The 26,827-nt window shown below is 52.0% G+C and overlaps 1 protein-coding gene across 12 annotated transcripts in view; it reads right to left on the reverse strand.

Moving 5' to 3' along the window:
- ATP2B2 (ATPase plasma membrane Ca2+ transporting 2) overlaps window positions 1-26,827 on the reverse strand; it is a 384,948-nt gene that overhangs the window by 69,208 nt on the left and 288,913 nt on the right. For all 12 annotated transcript variants that reach the window (XM_033210668.1, XM_033210661.1, XM_033210666.1 and 9 more), the window contains 3 exons: window positions 20,496-20,693; window positions 11,739-11,996; window positions 10,600-10,725 (listed from right to left, as the gene is read on the reverse strand). In XM_033210668.1, coding sequence (XP_033066559.1) covers window positions 10,600-10,725; window positions 11,739-11,996; window positions 20,496-20,693 — 582 coding nt within the window. The remainder of the gene's footprint in view (window positions 1-10,599; window positions 10,726-11,738; window positions 11,997-20,495; window positions 20,694-26,827) is intronic.

Here is a 26,827-nt window from a genome sequence, read left to right on the forward strand (position 1 = left end):
GGTTCTGAGTCAGGACCTAAAGAGTTTTCCTTAAGCAAGGAATCTGTTTTCACTTTTTAAGTGGCGTCACCCACCTTGTCCCTTTCCTTGTAGGATCTGAGTGATATCCCAATGTTGTGTGTGTGTGCGCCTGTGTGTGTGTGCATGCTTTGTGTGTGTGTGTGTGTGTGTGTGTGTGCATGCAACAATCTAGCCTCTTGGTCTGTAGGATCTCAGGATCTCAAAGGGCTTTACAGAGAGACAGACACTCTCCAGTGATTCCTTTCAGGCAGGTAAATGTCAGCCTATCCATGCATAGATGCAGAAACCAAGTCACCAAGGCTCACAGGGGGGCGTGCAGAACTCAGATTCTCAGATGGCAAGCTCTTTGGCCATTCCCAAGACAGAAAGACAGTGCTTTTATTTTTTCCTCTTGGCAGGGCACAGTGGGGACCACAGAATGAGCTCAGACATTAGCTCCAGGCTGAGAAGCCCAGGCCTGGTAACTTCTCATCACAGGCAGACCCTGGAGCACCCCACCCTGCTCTGTCACCCTGCTGAGGCCCAATAACAGGGCCTTGTTTATTATAATAACTTGCTGACAAGATGCCTCCATGGGCACCGGCTTGGCGTGTTAGTGTGCCAGGAGGAGAGGTTGTTATGTATTAGCATTAGACAGATAAGAAACTGGGGTCTCATGGTAGGAATCACCGGAGACTCTTCAAAGGAGAGGAAGGAACACTACATTGCATTCACAGGGCACAGAAAGCAGTAACAGCCACCCAAGCTGACCTGCTGTGTAAGTAGAATACCTACTGTGTGCAGGGCATGTACTGCCTTCCACGCTCAATGATCTCATCTAGTCCTTAAACTGGAGGAAACTGAGGCTCGGAGTGGAGGAGTGACCTGCCAAGTCACTCTGCTGGTGAGGGGCAGAGCCTGGACTTGAACTGTCTGCTGTCCCTGAGCCTGTTGTCTTTGTTACCTTCCACTTCACCTCCAGGGGACAAGGCCCTCACATTCTGGTCTGAGACACATCAGTAGAAAGGTTTGTTGGACATGAAGGCATTGGTTCTCCAGCTTAGGTGGCAACCAAGAGGCTGCTCCCCACCTCCCAAGCCAAGACAGGATGGAAAAAGATGCAGGGGGCCAATTTCCACCCAAGATAATCAGACCCCCCAAATCACCTTCTAATCTAATCACTCCCATCGCAGCAGGGAGCTGGCAGCTAGCTCTACACCCACATCCGGAGGCAGGGAGGTGGGAGGAGGATGCCAGGGAGGGCCTTAGGCATAGAGCGCTCTCCGCCCAGCCCTGGCGATGCCCCAGGGTGTCCTCCAGAGCCCAGCAATAGCAAGGGCAGGGGAGATGGGGCATCCACAATTTCCCAGTCCTCTCTCCCTCTGTTCTCCAGTATCCCCAAGCCTCTGCTCTTACCTGTGTCCCCCCAGTTCCATTCCCCTCTTTGAGGGTTTGGAAGGCTCCCTGAGGTCCAAACCACTTAGTCAGCGCCCCCTGGATGAGACCTCAGCCTTCTTGGGCCCTGGACACTGAGTCCTGTCTCGTGGCCTCTGCCCTTGGAGCGTGCACAACTCACTGGGCCTTGGTGTCCACCCCCCTGGCCCTTGCTCACAGTGACCACCTGAATGCCCTTCCCTCACCTCTTGCTCAAAACCTCCTCCACAGGATGAATGCCCTTTGCCTTGGGTGGCTCTCCTGACTCCCACTAGGAGACTTCATCTGTCTCCTCTGAATCACCTGCAGTCTCCTCTGGGGGTGCTTCCAGGCCTGGCTCCTTCACCTGACCATGAGCCTCTTGAAGGCACCGTCTGAGTGGGAGTGTCCTCTGGGCCTCCCCCGCACAGCCTGGTTTGGAGTTGCAACTCCAGCACAATTTTTTGTACTATTTTGAACTTTCCAGGGTGGGTATGTATTACATATATAATTGGGAATACTGACATCCCTAATAAATCATCTTTATGTTTTGCAAAGGGTCACATTCATCCCAGCTGTGCCCGCTCCTCCCACACGTCACTGGGCTGTGCCCTCTCCTCTCCCAGGCCCTCCTGCCAGGGGAAGACTCCAAAGGAGTGGGGCATTTCCTAGGCTGTTCCCCTCCAGCTCCACAAGTCCCCTGCAGAGGACAATGCTTAACACCATGGCAGAAGCAAATAATGGTAGAGCAACAGACATCCAAGTCAAAGGGCAGTGGGCTAAACCTCTAAAAGGACGACCACAGGGTCTTTGAGTAGGGGCAGAGGTGGGAGCCTCTTGGGGATGGAGGCCCTGATAGGGCCTTGTGGGACCTCACTGACCACAGTCCCTTGCACAGCACTCTGTAGCCCCCACCTCCTCTAACTGCCCACGGAGCCCTTCAGAAGACAAGCATGGGGAGGGGTGGAGAGAGAGCCCTAGACCCAGAAGAGGGCACTTGGGACCTGGTGTCTAATTCTGATTGCTATGTGACCGTGGGGCCAGCCCCTTTCCTCTCTGGACCTCAGTTGTGTCATCTGCAGAGTGGGAGCTGCTTAGGTCACCACATCTCAGTGATAGTGTCTCGACACTCTGTCCCAGGAAGAACAGCCCAGGGCATGTCCTGGGTGGGGTAGACAGCTACATCTGGGGAAGAAGAGGGTGTGGAGAGGCCGGCAGAGGCCTGTGTGGACAGAATGACCAGATGGCACCCCCTTCTGGTGGACAGCTCCACAGTCCTTCACTTGATGGACAGACATGGTGGGGTGTCAACTCCATGCCAGGCTATTGGGCCTGTGGGAGGGCCCCCTGTGGTCCCTGCCCTCCAGGAGCTCACAGTCTAGCTGGGGTCAAGGAGAGCAGATAGGCACACAGATCTACAGCAATGCAAGACAAAATCAAGCCAAGGACGTGGCGGGCTGGAGGGGACACAGCCAGGCAAAAGTGGGAGGTGGCCCAGTATGATGGCGGTGGGCGGCCGGGCCAAAGCTCAGCGCCCACTAAGGGAGAAGGTGCCTGAGCTTCCAGAGAGAGACAGAGCAGAGTCTTTGCTTGGTGCTCAATAGGGAGCCACTGAGAGTATTTTTGGGTGGAGGGGGAGGAAGGAAGAGAATATCTTCTGAGCATTCATGATGTGTCAAGTTCCATCTGAGCCACTTTCGTTCAGCTGCCAGAGTCTGTGAGGTGGTCAGCCTCACCCTATTTCACAGACAGGGCAGCAGCTCAGGGGGTCATCTCTGTATTCAGCCCAGGAAGGCAGAGCTGGGATGGGAGCTGGTCTGTGGCTCCAATCTTGTGCTCTTTCCACCTTGGGGACAAAGTTGGTGGGAGAGCTGCCTGGAGCAGCCCTGAGGAGCGAGAGAGAGGGGGGTCGGAGAGCGGTGGGGAGCTACCAGCCATCCCATGGGTGGGAGGAAAAGGGAGCCCAGGCTCAGGGAACACTGTGGTTTCCGTGGATGGGACTGTCTGTCCCGTCCTGCCCAAGCTTCTGTCCCTGTCCTGGTCCTGTGGAGGGGATGTTCCTTGGTCTCTGACCTGGCAGCAGAGTGGCCACGACCTTCCCAGCTGCAGGCTCAAAGCCCATCCTGGCCTTGGGCCTGTCCTGAACAGCAGGACCAGCTCTGAGCTGGTCCAGATGGTGGCAGTCTTGGAGCCAAAGCCTTCTGTGGTGGCTCGTGGGATATGCTGAGCCGTAGGTAGCAGAACTGGGAAGCCTCCTTTTGCAAAATGGGGTTTCTGAGCCCAGAGAAGGTGAATGACTGAAGTTAGAGAGGATGTAGGACAGTAGGGGCTGGACCTAGGGTTCCTTGATCTCCTGGGTGTGGCCTTCCAGGCCTCTTTCTGGACAGGGAGAGGGGAGAGGTCATCTCTTCTAAAAGGGTTCCTTCAGTGGGGAGAGGCTGTGAAGAAGGGATAGAGGCCATTTCTGGGGGATACTATCTGCCTCCAGGCACAAGCACCAAACAAAGCCAATATGATTCCCAGCCCAGACACAGTTCTTCCATTATTATTATTATTAATGCAGTTAATAACACACGCTCACAGAGCACGAGGCAGTAGGCAAAGCGTCCTCCTCACAACAGCCCTGTGAGGTAGGTTTTGGCGCAAGTTCAATCCCCAGCCCCTCTGCCCACCACTTTCTGGCTCAGAGAGCTTGAGTGATGGCCCAGGGTCACACAGCTGTGAGTGGCAGAGCCGGGACTTGAACCCGTGCTCTATCCACTACACCCCGCTGCCTCTCATGGAGAAGAGGCAGGGTAGTGTAATGGAGAGAGTGCGGGCCGAGTAGCATACTGGGCCTTCTGCAGTCACGGTGTCGTCCTAGGCTCCCTGGAGGCGGTGGCAGTGGTGGCAGGTCCGGCTCTCCCATGCCTGGCCTTCTGCTTGGTGGGGTGGGCAGCAGGCACTGGGATGTGGGCACAGTCCCAAGAGGGTTTACCGATGTCCTGCATGACCTCATGCTGTTAGTGCTCTGGCTGGCAGGGGTAAGGGGGGAGGGTATGTCGGGGTCTTGCAGGGGTTGAGCCATTGGGCCTGCTGGAGCCAGGCCTTGCTGTTTTTTGAAGACAACCCCGCCATCCTGGCCCCCTGGCTCTAGCCCCTTCCACTGCCACATTGATGGCATCTAGTCTAGTACTGCATTTCCCAGTGGAAGTTACTACAAGAGGCTTCAAAAAGGCCACACTAGTGGGAAATAAAGTCCATTCAGTCTTTGGAGGCAGGCTTCTGCATGGGGGCTACAGGAAGAGCCCAGAACTGGGGTCTGGCTCCCGCCCTGCCCCTGAGCTCTGTGGGGCCTTACACTTCTGATCTGGGCCTCAGTTTCCCCAGCTGCAAATTGGGATAGGACCAGGGTTCTCTAGGGATCATCGAATCCCCTGAAATGCTGCAAGATCAGGAGTTTGGGCATCTGGGATCACTGCTTTAGTGGAACTCTCATGGAAGTTCATGACCTGGGAGGGTTTAAAAAACACTGGCTTTCCAGGAAGACAATGAAAAGATGAGGCGCTGCTCCACGTGAAAGGAGACCAAAGAGGCAGGATATCCAAGTGGCACACAGGGCCCCACAAGGATCCTGGCCTGGAGAATGCAGGCACAATTGGCAGAATGTGAATATGGATGGCACAGCAAGTAACAGTACCGCATCAATGTCAGGTTTCCTGAATTGATGGCTTGTTGTGGTTATGCATGAGAATACCCTTGCTCTTGGGAGATACACCTGCAGTGTCTAGCGGGAGAAGGCCATCACATCTGCATGATGAGGGGGAGAATGAGATTTGTCGGAGAGCAAAGAGGGCAAAAGGTTAGCAACAGCCAAATCAGAGTTTAGGGCATGCCCATATTCTTTGTACCATCCTTGCAACTTTTCTGAAAGTTTGAAATTATCTTAAAATACAAAGCTAAAAAACAGGCCTAGGTCAGAATTTGCACTCTAGGTCCCACCCATATGTGGCTTGACCCATAGGGACTTTAAAAAATGGGAATTTCTTGCTAATACTTAAACATCGAGAGCTTGTACAGGGAAATCTGGATTTCTGGCTCCTCTTGTAAAGCGAGCACTGAGGTCAGATTGGGCTGGCACTTCTGCAGGCAGCAATGGGAAGCAGCTGTGGTCTGGGTTTGGCACCTGTGCTCTCCCTACCTGGCCCTGGCCCTGCAGACATATGAGTTTGCAATTTCTGAACATTTTTACTCTGTGCCATCTGAAGATACACCAGACACGGGCTCGTGTCTGCCTGTCTGTCCTTGGGGGATAGGAAGGTAGGGGGAAACCTGCCTAGTTTTGGTGATTTCCTTGGTGCCCTGAGTGTTGAGGTCATTTGAGTCTTTCTGAAGGCTGGTCTGCCCTCATTTGTCAGATGGGGAAACTGAGGTTCTGAGGGGCAGAGGCCACAGTGGGAGCAGTTGGAGGGCTGGAACCTGGGTGTTCTGCCTCCAAATGCCACGTTCCTTCTACACCATATAGCACCTCACACCTGCAGGGTTTGTCTGCAAAGGACAGTCACATGTGTGCATGCCTGGGGTCCCCACAACAGCCCTGTGGGGTAGGCAGTGGGGGCCCCTGGTGGGGCCATTGCACTGACACAGACACAGAGGCTCAGAGAGGCGAAGGGACCTGTCCAGGGTCACGGGCCAAGCATGATTGGACCAACTGACCAGAACTGAGTGTTTTCTGCCCTCTTCTAAGTTGAACCAGTGCATGAGATGACACTATGGCTTTCTCAACCACCATAAGGACCCTACAAGTGTCCCCAGCCTGGTCCCTCTGTGTTGTTCGCCAAGGATCATCAGACTGGAAGGCCCAGCAAGGCCTCCCTGCCCATGTAAAGGGCCCATGGTGGCTGGTTGTGCACAAAAATGAGCATTCATATGGCTGTTATGCAGGGAGTTCGGAACACCGGGGAAGAAACTAATCAAGGAACACCCCCTGGGGGAGGCAGGCTACTGCAGGCTGAAGGCAGGGAGGAGTTGGATGATGGAGAGGAAATGGGTAGCCCAGAGAGGTGGGAAAGGCGAGATATTTGAGATGAAGGATGAGAGGGGGAAATGGACATTTCTGGAGGTTCCAGATTTCAACACAACCTCATGAGCTGGGGCCATAATCAGAAGTGGGAGAAGCTCGTTGGAAGTCCCTGGCTAAGGAGGAGTAGAGTTGGGACTGGAACTCAGTCTGTTTCACCCCCAAGTCCAGGCCCCACCCAAGGAACAGGGAAGGGGACCAACTCCTCTTGAGCCACCCTGTGCAGCACTGTGCTAGGGGATCCACTTACATCATATCATGAACGACATTCTTATTGTCCTCCCAGGGAAATGAGCTCAAAGAAGTAAAGCCATGTGCCCGAGGCCACATAGCAAGTTCACTTGAGAGCTCAGGTCCTGTTCAGCTCATCCTGACGCTCTGCTCTACCACTCTGCACAGCTTCTCCCCACTCACTCTGGAGGACAGAGCCTAAGGTCTGCAGGGCCCAGGGGTGAGCTGGGCACAACCTCCTGAGAGCTTCCAGCTTAGAGCTCCCGGCTGCCCAGGCCTGTGTGGGCAAGAGGATTGATGCAGAAACACATCCTGGTAGTGTCGTGTATCTGCATGTGGCCAAGGACAGCAGAGCCTATAAAAGTGTGACCAGTGAGATCTGATTGGGTAGTGGGATGGTCTATGAATTTTGTTCTTCATTTTATTTGAGATGGTTTGTGCAGTGCAAAACTCAGTCACCATGACGGGGCTGTCTGTTTGGGCCAAGCACGAAGTGGAGTGTCACAGGTTAAAGGTGGGTCCCAGGTGCTCAGGGGTTGACTGCCACAGGGCAATGGTGGTCAGGGAAGCCTTCATGGAGGAGGTGGGGCTTGAGCAGATGGGAAAAAGTTAAGTGGGCAAAGACGAAGAAACAAGACTAGGAAGAGAGGACAGCCTCAGCAGAGGCAGATTGAAGGGAGCAAGACAAGGTGGAGCAGCAGTTGAGGCAGAGTGGGAGACAGGGCATGGTGAATGTACTCTCAGGGCTGGGGGTTGCTGAATGCAGTACCCACTTAGTGGGTCACTCTCCAACAGTCCCCACCCACAGCCTGTCTATGTCCTGCTCATAGACAGTCAGTGACGGGGAACTCACTATCTTACAGGCAGCCTCTTTTGTCCGATAATGGTCCCCACTGTTACAGAATTCTCTTTCCAATTATACTGCTTTGTATGGAGCCAGCTATGCCCCTTTCTCAGTTTCTCCCTATGAGTTTGAGCTGAGCCACACTCCCTTGCCCTGCTGACTCTCACGCAATTGGATTTCGGATGCCAGGGCTTCAGGCTCGCCATGGAGCTTCACTTTCTTCCATCTGGTTCATCCTGCATCCTGTGATCATCTTTCTGGATCCTGACAGTTGCTTTCTTTTTGCCACCCCCCTGCGCTTGTGGGCTCTGAGAGACTGACGGGAACACTTTGCACACTGCAACAGGATAGAGCTCCAGGGAAGGCCACTAGAAACCATCCACCAGATTACCAGCAACCCAAGAACCAGCAAGAACCCACCGAGATCTCCAGGTTCCTACATGCCCCTCTCCTTCCTGTCCACAAGGACATCGTGGAGACCTTGGCTGATGTCTCCTGACACCCAGAGGCCCCAGGCCTATTCCATCTACCCAGGCTTCCAAGCAGATTCAGACCAAAGCCGCTCGTTCAACTTGGGCTCACAGGGCCTGTAGTGGCTATTTGCAGTCACCCCTTTCTCATCTCAGTGCTCACAGGCCACCATTCCGAGATGACTGGGAATCCTGCCAAGGCCAATGCTGACCTCAGCAGCCCAGGCTTCACGGGACTCACTGGGATCCCTGCTGAGACCTGGAATGCCTTCTGTCTGTCCTCAGTACCCTTGTCCTTCCCCACTAAGGGGTGAGCTGTCTTCCGAGTCTCCAAGGGCCTGCAGGCCTCAGCTCTCCTGTAGGATCTCTTGGTCTCTTGGGACTTCTGGCCTCCCTGGAGACATCCTGGCCTCTCCAAGTTTGGAGGCTTCTTGACAGAGTTGGCATACACAGCCAACTGAAATATCCTCCTGAAATCTCCTGCTCCCATCCTCTGCCTTCAGCACTGTCTTATTTTTGGCACCTCTGTTCCCTCTGGGCCCTCCTGCCCCTGCTCCTAGATGCAGCCACCCTATGACTCACTCCAGGCTGGCTGGTTGGCTTCCCACCCATCTCTGCCCATTGTGTCTTTTCCAGAGTCTCTCTGCACCTGTGCCCTCCTCCTTGGCTGGTTTGTGATGCTGTCAGGCTAGTGATTCTGAACATTCTCTCTCCAGCCTCCTGCCAGCATCCTCCCCTCTTCCCTCTTCTCCAAACTGTCTGAAGTTCCCATCCTCTCAGGCCCATGCCTGCCCTGGGCTTCCACACACCCAGAGGACTTACCTGGCCACTGCCCCCAAGGATGCTCTGTCTGTCAATCACTTCATCCCAGAGGGCAGGACCAGGGCCACAGGGCCGTAACAATTTATTGAACTCTCATGTGGCCCTATGTTCTAAGAGGTCATTTGGGGCATTCCATGGTCTCTCAGTGAGACACTGGGGACTTTGCATTTGCTGTCTCTCTGCCTGGAATACTTTTCTTCTCATTGTTCTGATTTTAGGTCAAATGCACTTTTCAGACAGGCCTTCCTTGACCAACTCAGATTCCTGTGCCTTTCCTGCAGGTCTCTATATCTCACTATGATGGTGGAACATCTTCATCTGACTTACCATTATCTGAAGTTTCCTTGCATATTTGCTTGCTTGTTCCTTTACTGGTTCTCTCCTTTACTAAATTCTAAGCTCCAGGACAGCAGGGACCTTGTTTGTTCCCTTAACCAGTGGCACACAGTATGTGCTTAACAATTGTTGGTTGAATAAATGCTGGATAAATAAATGCCCCCACCTCTACTCTTACTCCTACCATCCTGTCCTGCAGACCTGTTTGTATTTCCAGGACATTCCACACTCTTTCAGACCTCTGTGCCTTTGTACATGGTTCCCTCTGCTAGGAGGGCCCTTTCTCTACGATCGGACTTGGAAAGCTCCTATTCATCCTTTAAAACCCAGCTCAACACTACCTCCTCCAGGGAGCTCTGCTTCTTCCTTGGCTTTCTCACAACACCTTCCTCACACGTCTACTGTGGGATTAGCTGTTGGTAGGCCTGGATCCCCAAGGCCATTTAGCCTGGGGGCTCCCATAGGCAGGGGCTGGGCCTCAATCACTGGTGGGTTCGGGGTGGAGATAGTCCCAGCACTTAGCCTAAGCATCCAGAGTAGCTTTGCAGAGGGTGTTTGCTGAGCACTGCTGGACAATAAGGCCTTTTGGGTGTCCCTGTGAAAAGGGGTCTCACCTGGCTAGTGTCTCACCCCTGCAGGGTTTCCCCACCTCTTCTCTGCCCCTGAGTGAGCTTGTAAAAATGTAAACATGATCAGCTCACTGTTTAAAACTGTTCCAGAGAATCCTCATCACAATTTCCAAACTGCTGACCATGGCCCATGAGGCCTGACCTCTGGTCTCTGCACTCTATTTCACTGCCCTCCAGCCGGTCCTGTCTCTGGGCTTTTGCCCCTGCTGTTTCCTCTGCCTGCTGTGCTCTTCCTCGGATAGTCACAAGGCCAGCTCCTCCTCATCACCCACACTCAGTACACCTTGTGCCCTGTTTGTTTTCTTCACACACTTCTCTGCTCAGGAATTTTCACATCTCTTCCCTGCTCCTCACTCCGCCACAAGCTCCTCAGGGCTGGGCCTTCCCTGCCTCACTCACTGCTGCAGCCCCAGTGCCGGGCCCAGTGTCTGGCACACAGCCATGGCCAGAACGCTTATCACATGCCTGATTCTTTCTCATCTCTGATGAGAGTGGGTTTCGGTGTTCAGCTTTTTAGTAAACCAAGTCACTAGAAGGCCTATGCCATAAGGGAAGGGATGCTTTGTCTATTTTATTCACTGCAGTCTCCCCAGGGCTCAGGTTGCTGAGTGCACAGTAGGCTCAGTGTGTGTTTGTGAGGGAAAAGGAAGGGAGTTCTCACTTGGGGCTGAGCTGGCTGGAGATACCAGAGCCAAGGATCAAAGTCTCTGAGTCCCTTCAGCCTCATGAAGGGGACACACAGGCATCCCCTGTGCATGGCGACGGGAATGGGCCCAACATCAGGCTGAAGCTCACCTGACAGCAGCATGGGGTCCTTGTCCACAGACTTGCGCACCTGGTCAGACTCTCCGGTTAGGGAGCTTTCATCAATCTTGAGGTCATTGCCCTGGATGAAGAGGCCGTCGGCAGGGAGGAGGTCACCTGGCAAGAGGAAGGGCAGGGGAGTCAGGAGGCTCTCAGGTGGCTAGAAGGCTGGAACATTCCCTTAAAGGTGCAATTTCCAGAGAAGGTTTGCCATCAGGGATAGAATGCCTAGAGCTCACAGGGTGTAGGAACCAAGATGGTGCCCATAGACGGCCCATGTATAGCTCAAGACTGGAGCTAAGGTGCACAGCACAAGGCCTGGAGGGCTGAGGTTGGGGACCTGCAACCCTTGCTCAAGCGGGCATGTACTTTATGAAGTGTTTCTCTTGACCTCACCTGAACTTGGAGTGCAGGTCTCCCAATAATTCATTCTTCTTTAGTCTCAGTTATGGTTTGGGGAAATCTTTTGGAAGGAACCAGTCTGTCTTGGTTGGGTAGAGAAGGCCCCAACCAAGTCACATTGTCAAGGGGAAATCAAGTCCTTTATGGCAGAGTGAGGAGGGGCACTACAATCTCTACCCTACCTTCTGCCTCAACTTACCTAGGACATATCTGGCTCAAACTCCCTTTGGTGCCAGCCTGCCCATATTCTCCATGGCAGTAGCACAAGTCCAGAATATTCAGTTATCCACTTATACGCTTTCTAACATCTCCTCTAGCCCAACAAGCATCCATTAACAGCCAAAACAGGGATGGGAAACAGATTTCATCTAATAAACCCATTCTGAGCATTAGTGGTTGTTGGAATGCTGTGCTGAGAAGGCTTCTGCAGCTGTATGCAGGCTCTGAGCTGTGACTGATTAGTAATGTCTGCTACGGGTGGAAGTTTGGAGAGTGGTGGCACATGTGCCATGTACTTGTCATTTCTGATTTAAATGGATTCTGGGATTGTACCCCCTCCAGGACGTACCCTTCTACCTCCTAAAGGATCTCAGAAGACATCTTGGTTTGGGTTCAGCCTTCAGGAAGGCACCCCCTTCCTTGAGCCAATCTCTTTGCATCAGCCTGGCCTGTCCCACCTCTGCCTATAATCCAGCTTTAGAACCTGGCTCTGTGGCTGGGACACTTACCATATTTGACCTGGGCTATGTCCCCAACCACGATCTCAGCCACAGGGATCTGGACCACCTGGCCAGCCCGGACCACGGTGAATTTCTGTTCCTGCTCGATGCGGCTCTGCAGGCCCCGGAACTGTTTCTCTTTGCTCCAGTCATTGAAGGCCGTGACCAGGACCACACAGATAACTGAGAGGAGAATGGCAGCCCCCTCGATCCAACCTGCCTCTGCCTCTCCTTCATCCTCTGCCCCACCCTGGGCCGTCGCGCATCCTGAAAGACCAGATAGAAGTAGGCAGAGTGAGGTCAGCCAGGCAGGAGAGTCCTCATGGGCCTGGATTTACAGCTCAGCTCTGCCAAGTAACAAGTGTTAAGAATCAGATGATAATTATCCACTGATTCAGTGTGTCTGGGTACCAAACACAGAAAGTACTTCACGCAGATCGTCTCACAGGGAGGGGACTCACACTGCCCATTTCACAGATGTGGAAACTGAGGTTTCTCAGAGAGGTCAAGTGACTTGCCCAAGCTATGAAGGGCAAGTAGGAAGCTAGAATGTGAACTCTGGCCGTCTGGCTTCAGAGCCCACCATCTTAGCCCCTTCAGTTTTCTGCCTTTGTTCTAGCTGTGAGATCTTGGGCAAATGACTCCCTTTCTGAAACTCATTTTCTCATCTGGGTAAAATGAGAAGAATATTCTTTATCTCGGGAACCTATTGTGAGAGTTGAAATTTAATGTGATAAAGTTCGCGGACTCTACAGCACAGACAAGGCACAGAGGAGAGAAAAGATAATTTAATTGATGAGAAAAGACAAGGAATTTTCTCTAATTGATGGGAAAAGAGAGGAAGCGAGGCATTTTTTTTTTTCCAGAACAAAGGCAGCCAATACTGGACGTGCTTTAGGGTCTGAGAAGGCAGTTTTGCCGACGTCCTCTTCTGTTGGAGTCTCATTACATTGCCAAGGCAGGTTGGGAAGATGAGCTGGTTCTAATCCTGCTGCTGCCTCTGCATGATTTTGGGTAAGTCATTGCCCTTCCCCAGCTTCAGTGGCCTCATCTGCAAAATAGGGATCACTGAGATCACCTTCCACGGCTCAGGGAGAGGAAGGGGGAAACTCCTGGCCAGAGCTCAGCACATAGGAGGTTCTCTGACTCAGTCCTTGTCAGATGTCAGCTGAGGAGTGAGCCGCCCTCCACAGGTGAGGACACTGATGCTTGAGCTGTAGGCCACCTGTCTGATCTACAGTGACCCTGCATCCCACACCCTCGCACCAGTGAGCCTCCCAGTCTAGGCCCCCAAAACTCTTGAGGTCTGCCTGGCCAGTGGGGTGAAGAGAAAAAGAAGAACCTAAGCACATCAGATCTGAAGGCGTCAGACCCAAAGGCAGGTCCTATCCATGCAGTGCTGGGCCTACGGCCCTTCCATGCCCCTTTCTTATCCCCACAAGGATCCTGAAAGCAAGAGGTGGAGGCCCAGGAGGTGAGGTGCCACAGTCAGGATACACCTAGCCTTCATTTCCCCTGGGACCTGGGGAGCGGCCATTTCCATGGAAAGGAATCTCCAGCAGCATCTGACCATCCTTCCTGGAAAACTCAGAGCAGTTCCCCTCCACAGGGGCCAGGTGGGGCACTGGATACCCTGCAAGGCCTGCTGTACACCCAGCATTCACTTTAACCCTTAAGGGGGCTGTTCAGAGAGAAGCAGAGACTTACCTGCGGTCACACAGCAGATAATGGGAATTTATCCAGGTCTGGAATCTGACACCAGGCCTGGCCTGTTCACTCTCCCTGAGCCCAGCAGCCCCCTCTGCCATGTGTTTGCCAAAGATTCATGGCTGAGCATCTGGAAATCCAGTCTGTCTCAAGGAACAGAGAACAGAAGCTTCAAGAGACCCCGGTGGAAGCTTCTGGAAAGCCAGGGGTCAGAAGCAACATGACAAGAAGGCCAAGTGACACTCAAGGAATGTTTATGGGCTTTTGGCTCCTGGAAGGGTGGGGCCCAAGCCTGGGGAATCACTGCGGCCCAGCTGCATGTGCCACTGGAAAATTCCAGGTCTTGCACTGAACCAGCCGTTCCCTTCGGGCCAGGAAACAATGCCATCATGTGGGGTTCCCAAAGCCACCTTTCTCCCCCCTTGGGAGTTTCAGACTTTTCCAGTAATTTTAAATTGTTCAGCAGGACCAGGCTTGGAGTAATGGTAATCACAACTGCGCTAATGGTAACCACGTTTGAATTCCAGCTGCGCTAACTGCTGGGTGCCCACGAACTTGCTATATAACCGCTGTGCCTGCCTTGTTTTGGTTTTTCTCATCTGCAAAATGGCAGGCGCTCTCTCATAAGGTGGTTGAGAGGCTTCAGAGAGAGCCCTCAGGCAAAACACCCACTGCAGTGAGCACACAGTAAATGCTCAGTTAAAGCTGGTGCTTCTTATTTTCCAGTGTGTGGGTGAGCATTGCTGCATTCAAGTTCCACAGCCCGGCTTTATGAAGCCCTGAGGCCCACATTACAGAAGGGGCTCCTGCTAGTTTGAGTGACATATGATGATGGGAGGAGAGGAAATGGTGAATGGTGCCTCCTGTACCACCATGAATGACACCAATAGAGACTCCAAAGACTGGGAAACATAGGTCAACCTTGCTAAACAGAACCCAGTATATGGAAATGCATTATCTTGGGGCTTAGGGGCAGGGAGGGGAGGGGGAAGGAGTGGGATTACAGAGCCCCATGCTGCATTTTACAAGACCTTTGTTATCCCCCTGCCCCTTGCTATGTGCTCTGGAAATGGGAAGGCTGTGTTATTTCCCCTGCTGTGTGCCCCCTCAATGGGCCCCCCATTAGAGCAGCTACAGGAACATTTGGACACTTAGAGCAATGACAAACTTTCGGGTTCTGGAATCAGAAAAACCTAGTTCAAGTCCAACCTCTGCTGTGTGACTTCAGGTAAGTGACTTGGCCTCTTTGAGCTTCAGGTTAGACAGCTGTGAAGTGGGATAACCCCAGGGATTTGTGAGCTAAGGGCCTGGCACATGACAGATATGTGGTAAAAGTTGGTCCTCTCCCCTTTTCATTAGCTTTTTTCCTTGGACTGGCCTCTGAAAGCCAAGGGCACAGTGACTGAGTGGGATTTGCACCCTGTTCCAACTCCCAGCCCTACCTGCTGCCCTTGCTGACTCAACACCAAGGAACCTCTGGGCCTCGGATGGCACTCACTCTGCCAACAAAAGCCGATTAGCTTTTATCTCCAGAGAACTGTCTGATGGTCACGCGGTGCCCAGGGATGGCTAGAAAGTGGGAGTGCAGATTACTGGGGAAGGGATTTGGCCACCTGGAAGCTGTCTAACCCTAGGAACAACTCCTGCTGCCCCTGGAGCAATTACGGAGAAGAGAATAGGAAGGGGAGTGAAGAGGGAAGTGGGTGGGTCCTGCTGAGGTCTCCTCTGGGGGCTCCCTTGGACTGGGGCAGGGACAGGATCTGGAGACTGTGGCCATAAGGTCCAGGGAACTGCAACTGCTCTCCCTGGACCTGGGGCTGTAGAGGGTGTGGCCTCTCCCTGTCTGTGTAAGCTTGGGGAACCCACTTGGCCTCTTTGGGCCTGTCTGCATGTTCACCAGTACAATGGGGAATCTGCCTCCCAGATGGCTACCAGGGCCTGGTATCCAACAAAGATCCTCAAAACTAGTTGAGCCATAAACATTTTCCAAACACCTACTATGTGCCTGTCACTCTGCTGGCACTCTGGCACTAGGGGAGCTGTCACCAGCAGGGGGTTGGGGGCACTGAGTGTGCCAATCCTAGCCCTGCCATGAACACGCTGTGTGACCTAGGACAAATGCCTAGAGGTCTCTGAGCCAGGTAATTCTTCATGTACAAAACGATGTTGGTAGAGGACTAACAGGCTGCAGAGTGCTACAGCACCCACAGCCCAGCCCCAACTGCTTTCTGAGTGATGAGTATGAGATAAGACCTTCCCAAGGTTACACACCAGGAAGTGATATAGCCAGGACTCAAACAAGGGCTCCTGGCTTTAAGTTAGAGGATGCTTTTATACCTCTTCACTCCAGCTCATCTAGGGGCATCTGGCCCAGCCTGGCCCGGCTTGGCCCAGTGGTTTTAGGGAAAAGGATGAGATGACGTGTGGGGCAGAGCCCCAGGAGTTAGGCATTAGGTAAAACTAGACAGTGTGTACAGATAGCAACAGTGTCACTGCTGGACAAGGGCCCTGTGGTCACTCAGTAAACATAGTCATGCACTGTGGGAGGCTGTCTCTGTTAGTGACCAACTGCATTTACCACAGTGGTCTCATGATATTATAATACTGTATTTTTACTGTACCTTCTCCGTGTTTAGATACATAGATACTCACCACTGTGTTACAACTACCTACAGGATTCAGTCTGGTCACACATTGTGCAGGTGTGTAGCCTAGGAGCAACGGGCTGCACCATAAGCTCAGGTGTGTAGTGGGCTGTGCCATCTAGGTATGTGTAAGCACATTCTACAATGTTGGTACGATGATGAAATTGCCTTAGAACATGACATGTCCCTGTCGTTAAGCGACACATGACTGTATCTACTAACCACCTACAATGGGCCAGGCACAGCGAGAAACTCATACACTCATTGCATGTGTGACTCTAATTCCACCCATCAACATTGCCAGTGACCAGCCCTGTCTTACAGAGGGAGAAGGTAAGGCCTGGGCAGGGGCAGTCACTGGCTGGGAGCTGCTGCACTTGGATTTGAACCCACATCCCACTGGGTCCCAAGGCCCTGCTTTGTCATCTGCTAAGAGCAGGCCTCCCTCTCGGAAAGATGTGTCTTCTGGTGGGGGCGGTCAGCCCTGTAGTGCTGCCACCATGCTGTATTCCTTGCCTGCCACCAGACCTGATCCTGGAATGAGTCCAGTTGTGGGTCTTTCATCCCTGTCTCTTGAGTTTGTCCCCAGTGCGGGAAGCCTGAGGCCTGACTTGGGGGCCCAGGCCACAACTCTGGGTGAGTCCTCACCCTCCCCTCTTGGAGCTCCAGTTCCCTCACCTGCCAGATGGGGTGGGGGTGGGGATGCTGTGTACCTGGCTAGCATCAGAGCTCAGGGCTGAGGATGTCCATTCCAAGGCATTTAAGATAATGGCAAGTGATAAATAAAACTGAATGAGTTCAAACAGCGTGAGCACTGGGGATTTGGTAAGGCTGGTGGTGGAATGTTGTCCATCTTTCCTATGGGTGCCAGGTTATACATAAGCCCCTCCCTGCCTTCCTTCTTCCTTTCCTTTTCCTTCTTCCCCCTAGCCTGCGTTCCCTCCTTCCTTCCTTCTGCTGACAGAGCCGGTGTTGCTCCTTCTGTAGAACTTCCTGAGTCTGTTCTGTGCATAGGGCTGGCTGCCCTCTCAGAAGCAAGGCTCTCTGCCTGGCTCAGGCTCTAACTTCTGGATCTTTAGACCTGGGGCGGAGGCGGGCGGTGGGCCTCTGAGGACTCAATATGACAGGGGCTGGAGGCAAGAGTGACAGGTGCTGGGGCTTTGGAACCTGTGACTCTAATGCACTCACACTGTCCACCCCTGCGTGGCTGTAGAGGATACTAGAATTGTGGAGTGTTGAAAAGAACGTGGTCACTTTTCCAGAAACCAGGAGCGATTGGCCACATGGGGACACCTGCTTCCTGAAGTTGGCTCAGGGCTCTGTGCTAAGTGCTTTGCATTATTTCCTTCAATCACCACAAGAGCTCCACAAGGCAAGTACTATCATTCACCCCATTTTATCGATGAAGACACTGAGGCTGGGCACATGGAGGGCCAGCCTGGGTCCAGGGCCAGACAGGCAGATCCAGGCCCTGTGCCTAGGCTCTGATCGCTGGACTCTGGTGCCTTCCAAGATGTGGCAGCTGATGTCAAAAAGAAATTGGGTGCATTTCATGATTTCAAACAAAACTCAGTAGCACCACAGCAATGACACAATTTCCACACTAGCTGCTCAGGGAGGGCCCTGTTGGGGATCTTTGGCCGAAAGTTCCTGGTCTGTGAAATGGGTGTGAGGGTTCACTGAGAACCCGGACATAAAGTTTCATGTGTTCTGGGTGCTCAGTCACAGCTGGACCCCAGTCTCTGGAAGGCTGTGTGCAGGGAGAAGGGAGCCAAGAAGGCCACATGACTGTCCCTGTCAACTTCCCTGGTGAAACTGATGTCTCCTCAGGGTTTTTTGTTTGTTTGTTTTTGCACTTGGTGGCTGGGGATTGGTGGAGCCTGAGCCTGACTTGGGGCACAGGAGCCCTGGAAACATGGAGGGCCCAGAGCTCAGATCTCAGGCCAGGGCATGGGCTTTGGGAGAAGGAGTCAGGATGGTCACAAAGCCCAAGCACTTTTGATCCCAGTGAAGCTGGATTGTGTGCAGCTGCCTTGGACGAGGGCATGGTCTGAGCTAGTGCCCCGGCCAGAGGCAGGGAAGAGCCGTGGAACGAGCCACAGACCGACTCAGGTTGAAAATCCTGCCCTATGGCCTAAGGTAGCTTTGTGACAGCAGGCAAGTCCTTCCCCTCTCTGGGACTTGGTTTCTGAATCTCTAAGACGGAAGATTGTACTCACCTGTTTGGGGGGTTAGAAGCTCCTCCTGGCACACATGAGGAGCTCAGTCCAGTCCATGTTACCCTTCCACCCCCTCCACTACCTGCTATCTGAGTTCTAATCTTGTGCTGAATTGGGTTGCATGAGGCCATGTATCTGGGCTGATTTAGTCCTGTCCTTCTCTGAGGAAACGCAGCTGAGGGACAGGACCAAGAAGCCAGAATGCTTTGGTCTGAGTCATGATTCTGCTACTTTCTAGCTGTGTGCCCTTAGCAAGCAATTTGCTATCTCAGGGCCTTGGTTTTGGGGGTTGTTATGAGGATTGATAATTAAATGGACTTCTATCATAATAGCTCCCAACTAGTGGTAGCTACAAAAATAGTAAGAAGTATTATCATTACGCATTTGTGTTAAACTCTTAGCTTTGTTCAAGGCTTATTCAAGTCGTCATGTACTATCTTCTTTCATATTTGGTATAAAACTTCTGTAAAGAAGGCTGCCCATTGTGCATTTCTTATAATGTGCTATGTGAAAGTTCCTCCCAGAATTCTTGTAAAGAGAAATGTCAATTTCCTAAATAGTTTTCCTCCTTGTTGATAATTTGAGCTATGCAAATCTACCTTTTAGTTTCTAATTTTTTCATTAAAAAATTTTTGTTTTATTATTACTATTTTTAAAATTCAGTACTTTCTTTCTTTCTTTTTTTATTTTTTTTGAGATGGAGTCTCGCTCTGTCGCCCAGGCTGGAGTGCAGTGGCCAGATCTCAGCTCACTGCAAGCTCCGCCTCCTGGGTTTATGCCATTCTCCTGCCTCAGCCTTCTGAGTAGCTGGGACTACAGGCGACTGCCACCTCGCCCGGCTAGTTTTTTTTTGTATTTTTTAGTAGAGACGGGGTTTCACCGGGTTAGCCAGGATGGTCTCGATCTCCTGACCTCGTGATCTGCCCATCTCGGCCTCCCAAAGTGCTGGGATTACAGGCTTGAGCCACCGCGCCCGGCCGCTTTCTAGTATATTCACAGCAAATCACCCTAATTCACGTTCTGTCTTGGCTGCCAGGAACCTCAAGTCAGATTTAAATCTTAATCATGGCAGCAATTATAGCTGGTTTCTTTGCTTCCATTCCTTTTCTGTCTGGCTTTCTATTTGACTGCATGCTGTGAGATATATCTCTCTTGTGTCTTTAAACCCTCTATGGAAAGAGGTCATGAAAGAAAACAAATCAACTTACTATGTGTAAAATTGAGGTACTTGGCCTAATAGACTTGGTTATCCAGTTTCTTGGGCAACTTTGGCTTGGGAGGGGGCAGGGCAACAAATATTCAAGGGACCTCAGAGGCCATCTTCTTATTTAGGGAAAATGAGGCCTATAATGTTATTTCTTATGTGCTATTAACTTTTAATTTGCTTGTCTGATGCTGTAGTAGGGTTATCTATTTATGCAGCACATTCATTAGGAAATGTTGAATCATAATGAATCACAAAAAAGTATTTACAATATCCTACTGACTGAAAAAGCAAATTATAAAACAGATCAGCCTGCACAGATGTCAGGGTCGCCCTCACCTGTGTGCTTATCAAAATCCAGCCATCCCTGGACTCTGGAGAGAGAGAACCAGGCTCTCTTAGGACCTGGACTGACACCAATGTTTTCAACAAGCTCCACAGCAAAATCTGAGGACTGTTTATTAGCTGGTGACCTCGAGCAGGGTAACTCCCTTTTCTGTGCCTTGGTTTTCTCATCTTTTTTTTTTTTTTACATTTTTTTAATTTTCATAGGGAGCAGGTGGTATTTAGTTATATGAGTAAGTTCTTTAGTGGTGATTTGTGGGAATTTGGTACACCCATCACCCAAGCAGTATGCACTGAACCCAAGGTTTCCTCATCTTTAAAACGGGCATAACCGTGGCCGCTACCTCAGGGGGTTGCCGGGGCAACATCTCAGCCCAGGGCTTGGCACTCTGTAAGTGCTCAAAAATGCTCACTAAAACAATTACTGTTGCTGGTCCAACTCTTGTGCATTTCATACAGGGAAAACAGGGCTGAGGCCTGGCTCGGCCACTCTTTGGCTGTGTTGGCTATGGGCTGGGCCCTGCCCCTTGGGCCTTGGTTTCCTCCCTTGGAAGGAGAGGATTACTTGTGTGAGCCACGAGTGCCCCCGGTGTGGATGTGGTGGTCAGGTGTGCGGGGCGGTTCCTGGGTCCGAGGTCCGTCTTACCTTCGTTGCCCTCGCCAGGTGGGTGGTAGAAAGACAGCCCCAGGGAGATGATGGCGGCGATCTCCAGGATGATGAGTGTCACGTCCTGCAGCGCCTCCCACACAAGCTGCAGGAAGGTTTTTGGCTTCTTTGGAGGTATAAAGTTTTGCCCAAAAATTTGCTTTCTTTTTTCCAGGTCTGGAGCGGTGCCCGGCAAACCTGTGGACAGAGAGCAGAGAGGTGGGCCTGGGGGACCGGGAGAGATGCAGGCGTGTTCTGGGAATCTAGGGGCAGAGAAGGAGAAACAGAGCAAGAACTTGCAGGCGGTTGGCCCAGGAGTCCAACATCTCTTCATGTTCTGGGCCCTAAGCAGGCTCCTGCCAAAAGCCAGAGACACCGTACAGCGGGTTGAATGGCAGCCCCCAAAATATATATCCACATCATGATCCCTGGAACCTGTGAATGTGACCTCATTTGGGAAAATAGTCTGTTGTTATACTTAAGTTAAGGATATCACGATGAGAGCACCCAGGATTATCTGTCTGGGCCCTAAATGCAATGATAGGTGTCCTTACAAGAGACACAGACACAGAGGGAAGATGGCCATGTAAAAACAGAGGCAGAGACTGGAGTGATGCAGCCACAAGCCTGGAAACGCCTGGGGCCACCAGACCCTGGAAGCAGCAAGGAAGGATTGTTCCTTGCTCTTCAGAGGGAGGTGGCCCTGCTCACACCTGATTTCTGACTTCTGGCCTCGAGTCATGAGAGAATAAACTTTCCTTGTTTTAAGCCACAGTCAGTCTGTGGTCATTTGCTGTGGCAGCCACGGGAAGCGAATTCACACTCCTACAGCCGCCTCACACTGGTACCCTCCTTCTGCTCTCCCTCCTTTTGAATGCCTTGCAGTGGTTAGAGAAGAATCAGAAGCCACTGCCTGGATTAAAATCCCAGTGTGACAGCCCTCGCTCTCTGAGCCTCAGTAAATTCTTCTGCAATGGGGATGGTGATTGTACTTAACCCATGGATGGTTGTGAATATCACATGAGGTAATTCATGTGGTCCATGAGCATTTATTGAGCACCTACTAAGTGCCTGGCACTGTTGCAGACACTGGAACAGAGCAGCCCACCAGACAGAAGAGTGCCCACTTAGGGGCGGCCCTCACTGTGGATGCCTTGCAATGTGCTCAGAGCGTGCCTGGTGGACATGCAGCTGACGCTGGTGGTTTCTTCTCTTCTGGACAAGGGAGTGAGGTATAGCCAGGTGCACCCCTCATCATGTGGGGCCTGGATAGAGTGATAGGGGTCCACTTCCACCCACCATCTGCATTTCAGATAATTCTTCCAGACTTGCAAGTCCACTCTCATGCCCCTGCTCAAAGGCCTTGGGAGGCTGCTCACCGTCTTTGGAATAAAGCCCACGTTTCCCAGCCTGGCACTCTGACCCTCTCGTCTGACCCACAACCTGTGTCTGCAGCCTTGACTTTTGCCATGTGGCTTCCTCCCAGCAGAGCCAGGCCAGCACTTTGCCTTCCTCCTACCACACTGTGCCCGTGCTGTGCCCTTCCCTGCTCTGGCACTGGCCACTGTTTTCCTGTCTATATGTCACCTCCTAAACTCCCTGGTATTGGGGTATGGACGATCCACAATTGGCGAACCCCAGGTGGATCTGTACCTTGGAAGAGGGGTCTGGAAGGGTGAGCCTCTCATGGAGGAAATTCAGGCGTGTGACTAGGAGGTGCGTGGCTTTGGTGGGGAGGGCTCCCTCTGCCACTGTCTGCTGTGCCCCTCAGAGGTCGTTGCTACTTCTTGCTTCAGCCTTCCTTTCAAGCTGCCCCATGCCACCCCAAGTCGCTGGTGTGCCATTTTATTTTTCCATGACAAGTGTCCTGCCACACCCCCAGGCCTTTACTCCTGCTGTTCAGCAAACCAGGAACAGCCTTTCCTCCACTCAGCACTGTGAGCCCCTCTCAAGGGCCCCTGCTGAGCAGCCTCCCCTCCACTCCAGGCAGACAGTGGCACTCTGCCTTTACTTCCCACAGCCTTCCCCGCAGCAGGCTTACCACTTCCCCGGACCCCTGTCCTACTTGGGCCGTGGACCTTGGGGGCAAAGACCAGTCTGATTCCTGTACCTCAGAGCCTGGCACCTGAAGCCTTAGAATTGTCCCACCCGCTAAATGCAGGTCTGAGTATTACGAGCCTGGCCTGAACAGTGCAGCACAAATGGGCCCCTGCAGGCAGGCAATGACAGTCCTGTCACTGACCCAGCAAACCCTAGCTCTTGTTGTGTCTTAGTGAGGACAGACGGGGCGGGGTAGACAGGGAGGGGCACACACCCCTCATCAGACCTATGGCCTTCAGTCTACTCCCGCAAACAGCACTGCCAGCACCCTGGGGTTGCAGGACTGGACCATGTGGCTGATGGGACCTCGTGGCCTAATGTATGGTTTTAGGGTTCTAACAGTCTGTTGTTTGTTGTCTCATTCACCCATTCATTCATTCAGTTTGCATTCCTGGAGCCCCCACTGTGGGCCTAGCCTGGTGCCAGGTTCTGGGGAATGTGATATGCATGGAACAGACCTGGCTGCCCATGGACATAAGAGCTCAGTGGTTCCAGGAGTCCAGCAGCTTGTGGTTTGGGAGTCTGTCGGGGGTTCTAGATGCGGAGTCTCCTCAGATGCTGACCATGAGATCTCCATCAGGAGCCTCCAAGGGCCAGGCTGGCTGAAACACCTCCACAGGTGCCCAGGGATGGCTCCCTCCGTAGGACACCTCACACTAGCCTGCCTGTTGGTGCAGGCAAGCTCTTGGGATTCCATGTCCTGCATGTAGTGAGAATGAAGGAACCCAGAGCCAGGTTAGGCTCATTTCATAGATGGGGAGACAAACTGCCCTAAGACCAAGCTGCTGCTGTGGGGCAGCTCCTGGGCTCTGAGAGCCAGGGTGGCCTTGATCTAAGCACGTGGGAACACTGCCTCCACTGTTCCCTACTGGGCTGGCCATCTGGGAGATCCACGTACTGATTCCAGAAATTGCAGGAAGCTTCCCTGTCTTCCTCCTTTTGTCTAGTTCTACCCACAGCCAACACCTGGAATTCCTCTACTTGACCTTTATTCCTTTAATTAAAAGCTCCAATTCCTTTAGACTTTCTGGGAGGGGAAGCCATCATCAGTTCTGGATGCAATGGTGTGAATGAGTTTCAGTTTCTTTCCTTGGGCTGGGTTTTGACTAGGGAGAAGGGAGAGTTCAAGAGGGCAGTGGGCCTCTGAGGGAGGGGCTATGACCAGCCAATACTGGCCTGTTATGGCAGTTTGCTGTGGCTTTGGCCAGTCAATTCCCTTCTCTGAGCTGCAATTTCCCCATTTCAACAATGGGAGTGTTCAATAAGATGGGTAGGTCCTGAGAATCCCAGGGGTTCTGAGATCTATAGGCCCTGAAATGGTTTTCCTAGGGTCTGTTTTCACATTTTGGAGCTCCTCGTAAGATTTGGTGCAAATTAAGGTCTTTGCCAAAAAAAAGTCAGTGAGGCCGGCCAACCTTCTGAGCCCTGCCTGATTGATTCCAAGAGAGGGGAGTCTCTGAACCTTCTGAGTTCCGTGGTTCAGACGTTCTAGAGTCCGCAGTGTAAACAGTTGATAACATGAGTATTCCATTTTGGAAGTCAGGCCATATCATGCTGGGGTTCTGTCATGCTGGGAATCCACAGGCCAGGCATTGAGGTCCTGAGTCCTGGGACAGCAGACAGAGCAGGGGCTGCAAATTTGAATAGGTGTGGGGGCTGGGTGGGTTTTGTGAATGAGTGAAGTAGGTGAGTGGGAGACATTAGGGAGTGGTAGAAACTGCAGCAAAGTGAAGAACCTTGGCCCTTCTGAAGAGGACAGTTGCTTTTCAGCTCCTGTGCGGGAATATGGGCCCAGTGTGGCAGATCTTCCAATCTTCTAAGAGAAGCTGGACATTTGGAATTTGATGTAAAATCTCCCCACTAAAAACATGCCATGTCCAAGTACAGCACATCTGTGGGCTGGATTCAGCCCCTAAGTTGCTAGTTTGAGACCCCCAAGGCTATGGGTTGGGACAGGGTGATGTGGCTGGAACGGTGAGGGGTCAGTGCAGAGTAGCTTCTCTGTCTCTCCCTCCATCTTCCAGGCAGCTCCTTCCCTAGGCCCCGCCCTTGCCCACTCCCCACAGACTTCTGAGAGGCCCTCTGTTTTTCAGAAATAACAACTCAGGGCATAAGAACATTTGTATATTCTGCGAGGGCTGTTCCCATGGCAGTTTCCACAACAAGCATCCCAGAATCAAAGTCCAACGTGGGAACCCTGGGCACTGAGGCTCACATGGGGCCTCTGAGAAGGTGGAGGTGGCCACAATGTCTCGCTCACTCCCCTCTTCTCAGCGGAAGAACAGCCAAGCCAGAGCTGAGGAAACCAAGCCCCAAGAACACAGGTGGGATTTGAACTCGGATGGCCTGAGTTCAAATCCCAGCTCTGAGTGACCTTGGCTAAGTGCTTCACCTCTCACTGCCTCGGTTTCTCCTTTTGTAAAATGTAGGCAATAGCAGTGCCTATTTTACAGGGTTGGGGTGAGGCTTCAGCAAGATGTCTCATGTAAGAAGCCTAGTGCTGTGCCTGAAACCAGGTAGGCGCACTGTCATTATTACCATCCAGGTTTTAGGCCAGGTAGGAGATTAAGCCAGACCTTCTGGAGAGGAAGACTTTGAACTGGCAGGATTTTGACAAGATAAGAAGGGGTCAGTCAAGGTGAGGAGAGGCACAGCGAAAGGGCCTTGTGACTGCAGACAAGCCATTTCCCTTCTCTGGGCCTCAGTTTCCCCACATGTGACATGAAGGATTGGTCTGGATGAAGGCTAGGGCTGGTGGCTTTGGTACTCGGTATCCAAAGACAGCGGTTTTGAGGACCTGCAGGTGGGACAGCTTGCCTGGTCCAGCCTACCTGTCATGCCCTTCCCAAGAGCTGAATCTTGTGGTCTCTTTTCCTTTCTGCTGAATATTAACACACATATTTTTCGGAGCAGAAACAACAGAGGCTGGTGTGAGAGATGAATGGCGTTTGAGATTCAATTTAGATCAAAGAGCATCTTACCATTTAGCATATTAAAAATTAATACAGGGTGTCAAAGATCACTGGACAAAAGCAGCGAGGCCCTGAAAATTGAGAAATACAAATGTCCAGATGCTATGTGGGCTTGTGGACTTTCAAATGTGAATTTTCTTTCTGTATAATTATAAGCAGAAGTCAGAGCACTAGGTGAGGAGCCAGGTTTTGGTCTTTGTTCTAACACTGACTTGTGAGTGAGCTTGGGCCAGTTTCATCCCTCGGAGACTCAGTTTTCTCATCAATAAAATGAGAACAAAATAACCCCTAGGTTAGGGAAACCATGCACAGAGGAATGTGTGTGAAGCTCTCTAAACTGTAAAGGCATGTGCTTTTACTGTGAAAGTAAAAAAACATTCCAACACACATCCAGATTTTTCAACTGGGGGCAGAATCTGTGTCCTACTACGTATGTAAAAGAAGACAGCCATGGCGCAAAGTGAGGGACTGGCTGGCTGTATAGGAACTTCCTGCTGTCATGGCTGCTTGCTGTCAGTGGGTATTTGAGGAGCCTTGGCCTCAAAGTGCATCTGTATTCAGCTGTCCTGGACACTGTCCTGGGCTCTTCCCCAGCCTCTAAACCTCTGCCCTGGCCATTCCCATTCCTTTGCTTGGGGTACGTTCCTCTCTCTTCTTAGCCACTTTTGGCTCCCGCAAACTGCAGTCTCAGGCCATTAGAGAGGTTTCATTTGGTCTGCCTGGTGTTTTTTTAAAAATGGAAATTTATTGCAAACATTACAAAGTCAATTCCATATAGAAATCCCGACATCTGGCTCACCAAGGGCATGTGCCCAGACCTATGGGAGTTGGAACTCATGTTTGAGAGCCGAGTGACAAACTCCAGCCCCACCTCAGCTCTGTTAAGCAAAGCTCGAGGGACAGTGGTTCTCTTGAGGGCAAAGGGAGCCTGTGCTTTGGCCCCAGAGCACAGAGCTGGGGACCTGGAGGAAAAGGTACAGGAGGGGCCTCTGGCTTTATGAGAGGGAAGGACTTTCTTTTTCTTTTATCTTTTTAAAATTAAACAGTAAACTTTAAATTAAAAAGTAAACTCGAAAATGCAAACTTGGGGAGGGCAGAAAGATCACACAAAAGGCTGTCACTTCACACTTGGAGGGTCGCACAGCGACCCAGTAGGGATGCTCCTCACTTCCTAGATGGGGCGGCAGCTGGGCAGAGGCGCTCCTCACTTCCCAGACAGTTGGGGGTGGCGGGGGAGCGAGGCACGGAAAGCAGCGCTCC

The sequence above is a fragment of the Trachypithecus francoisi genome, unplaced genomic scaffold, assembly GCF_009764315.1.
Source record: "Trachypithecus francoisi isolate TF-2019V2 unplaced genomic scaffold, Tfra_2.0 Lachesis_group0, whole genome shotgun sequence".
NCBI classification, from domain to species: Eukaryota; Metazoa; Chordata; class Mammalia; order Primates; family Cercopithecidae; genus Trachypithecus; species Trachypithecus francoisi.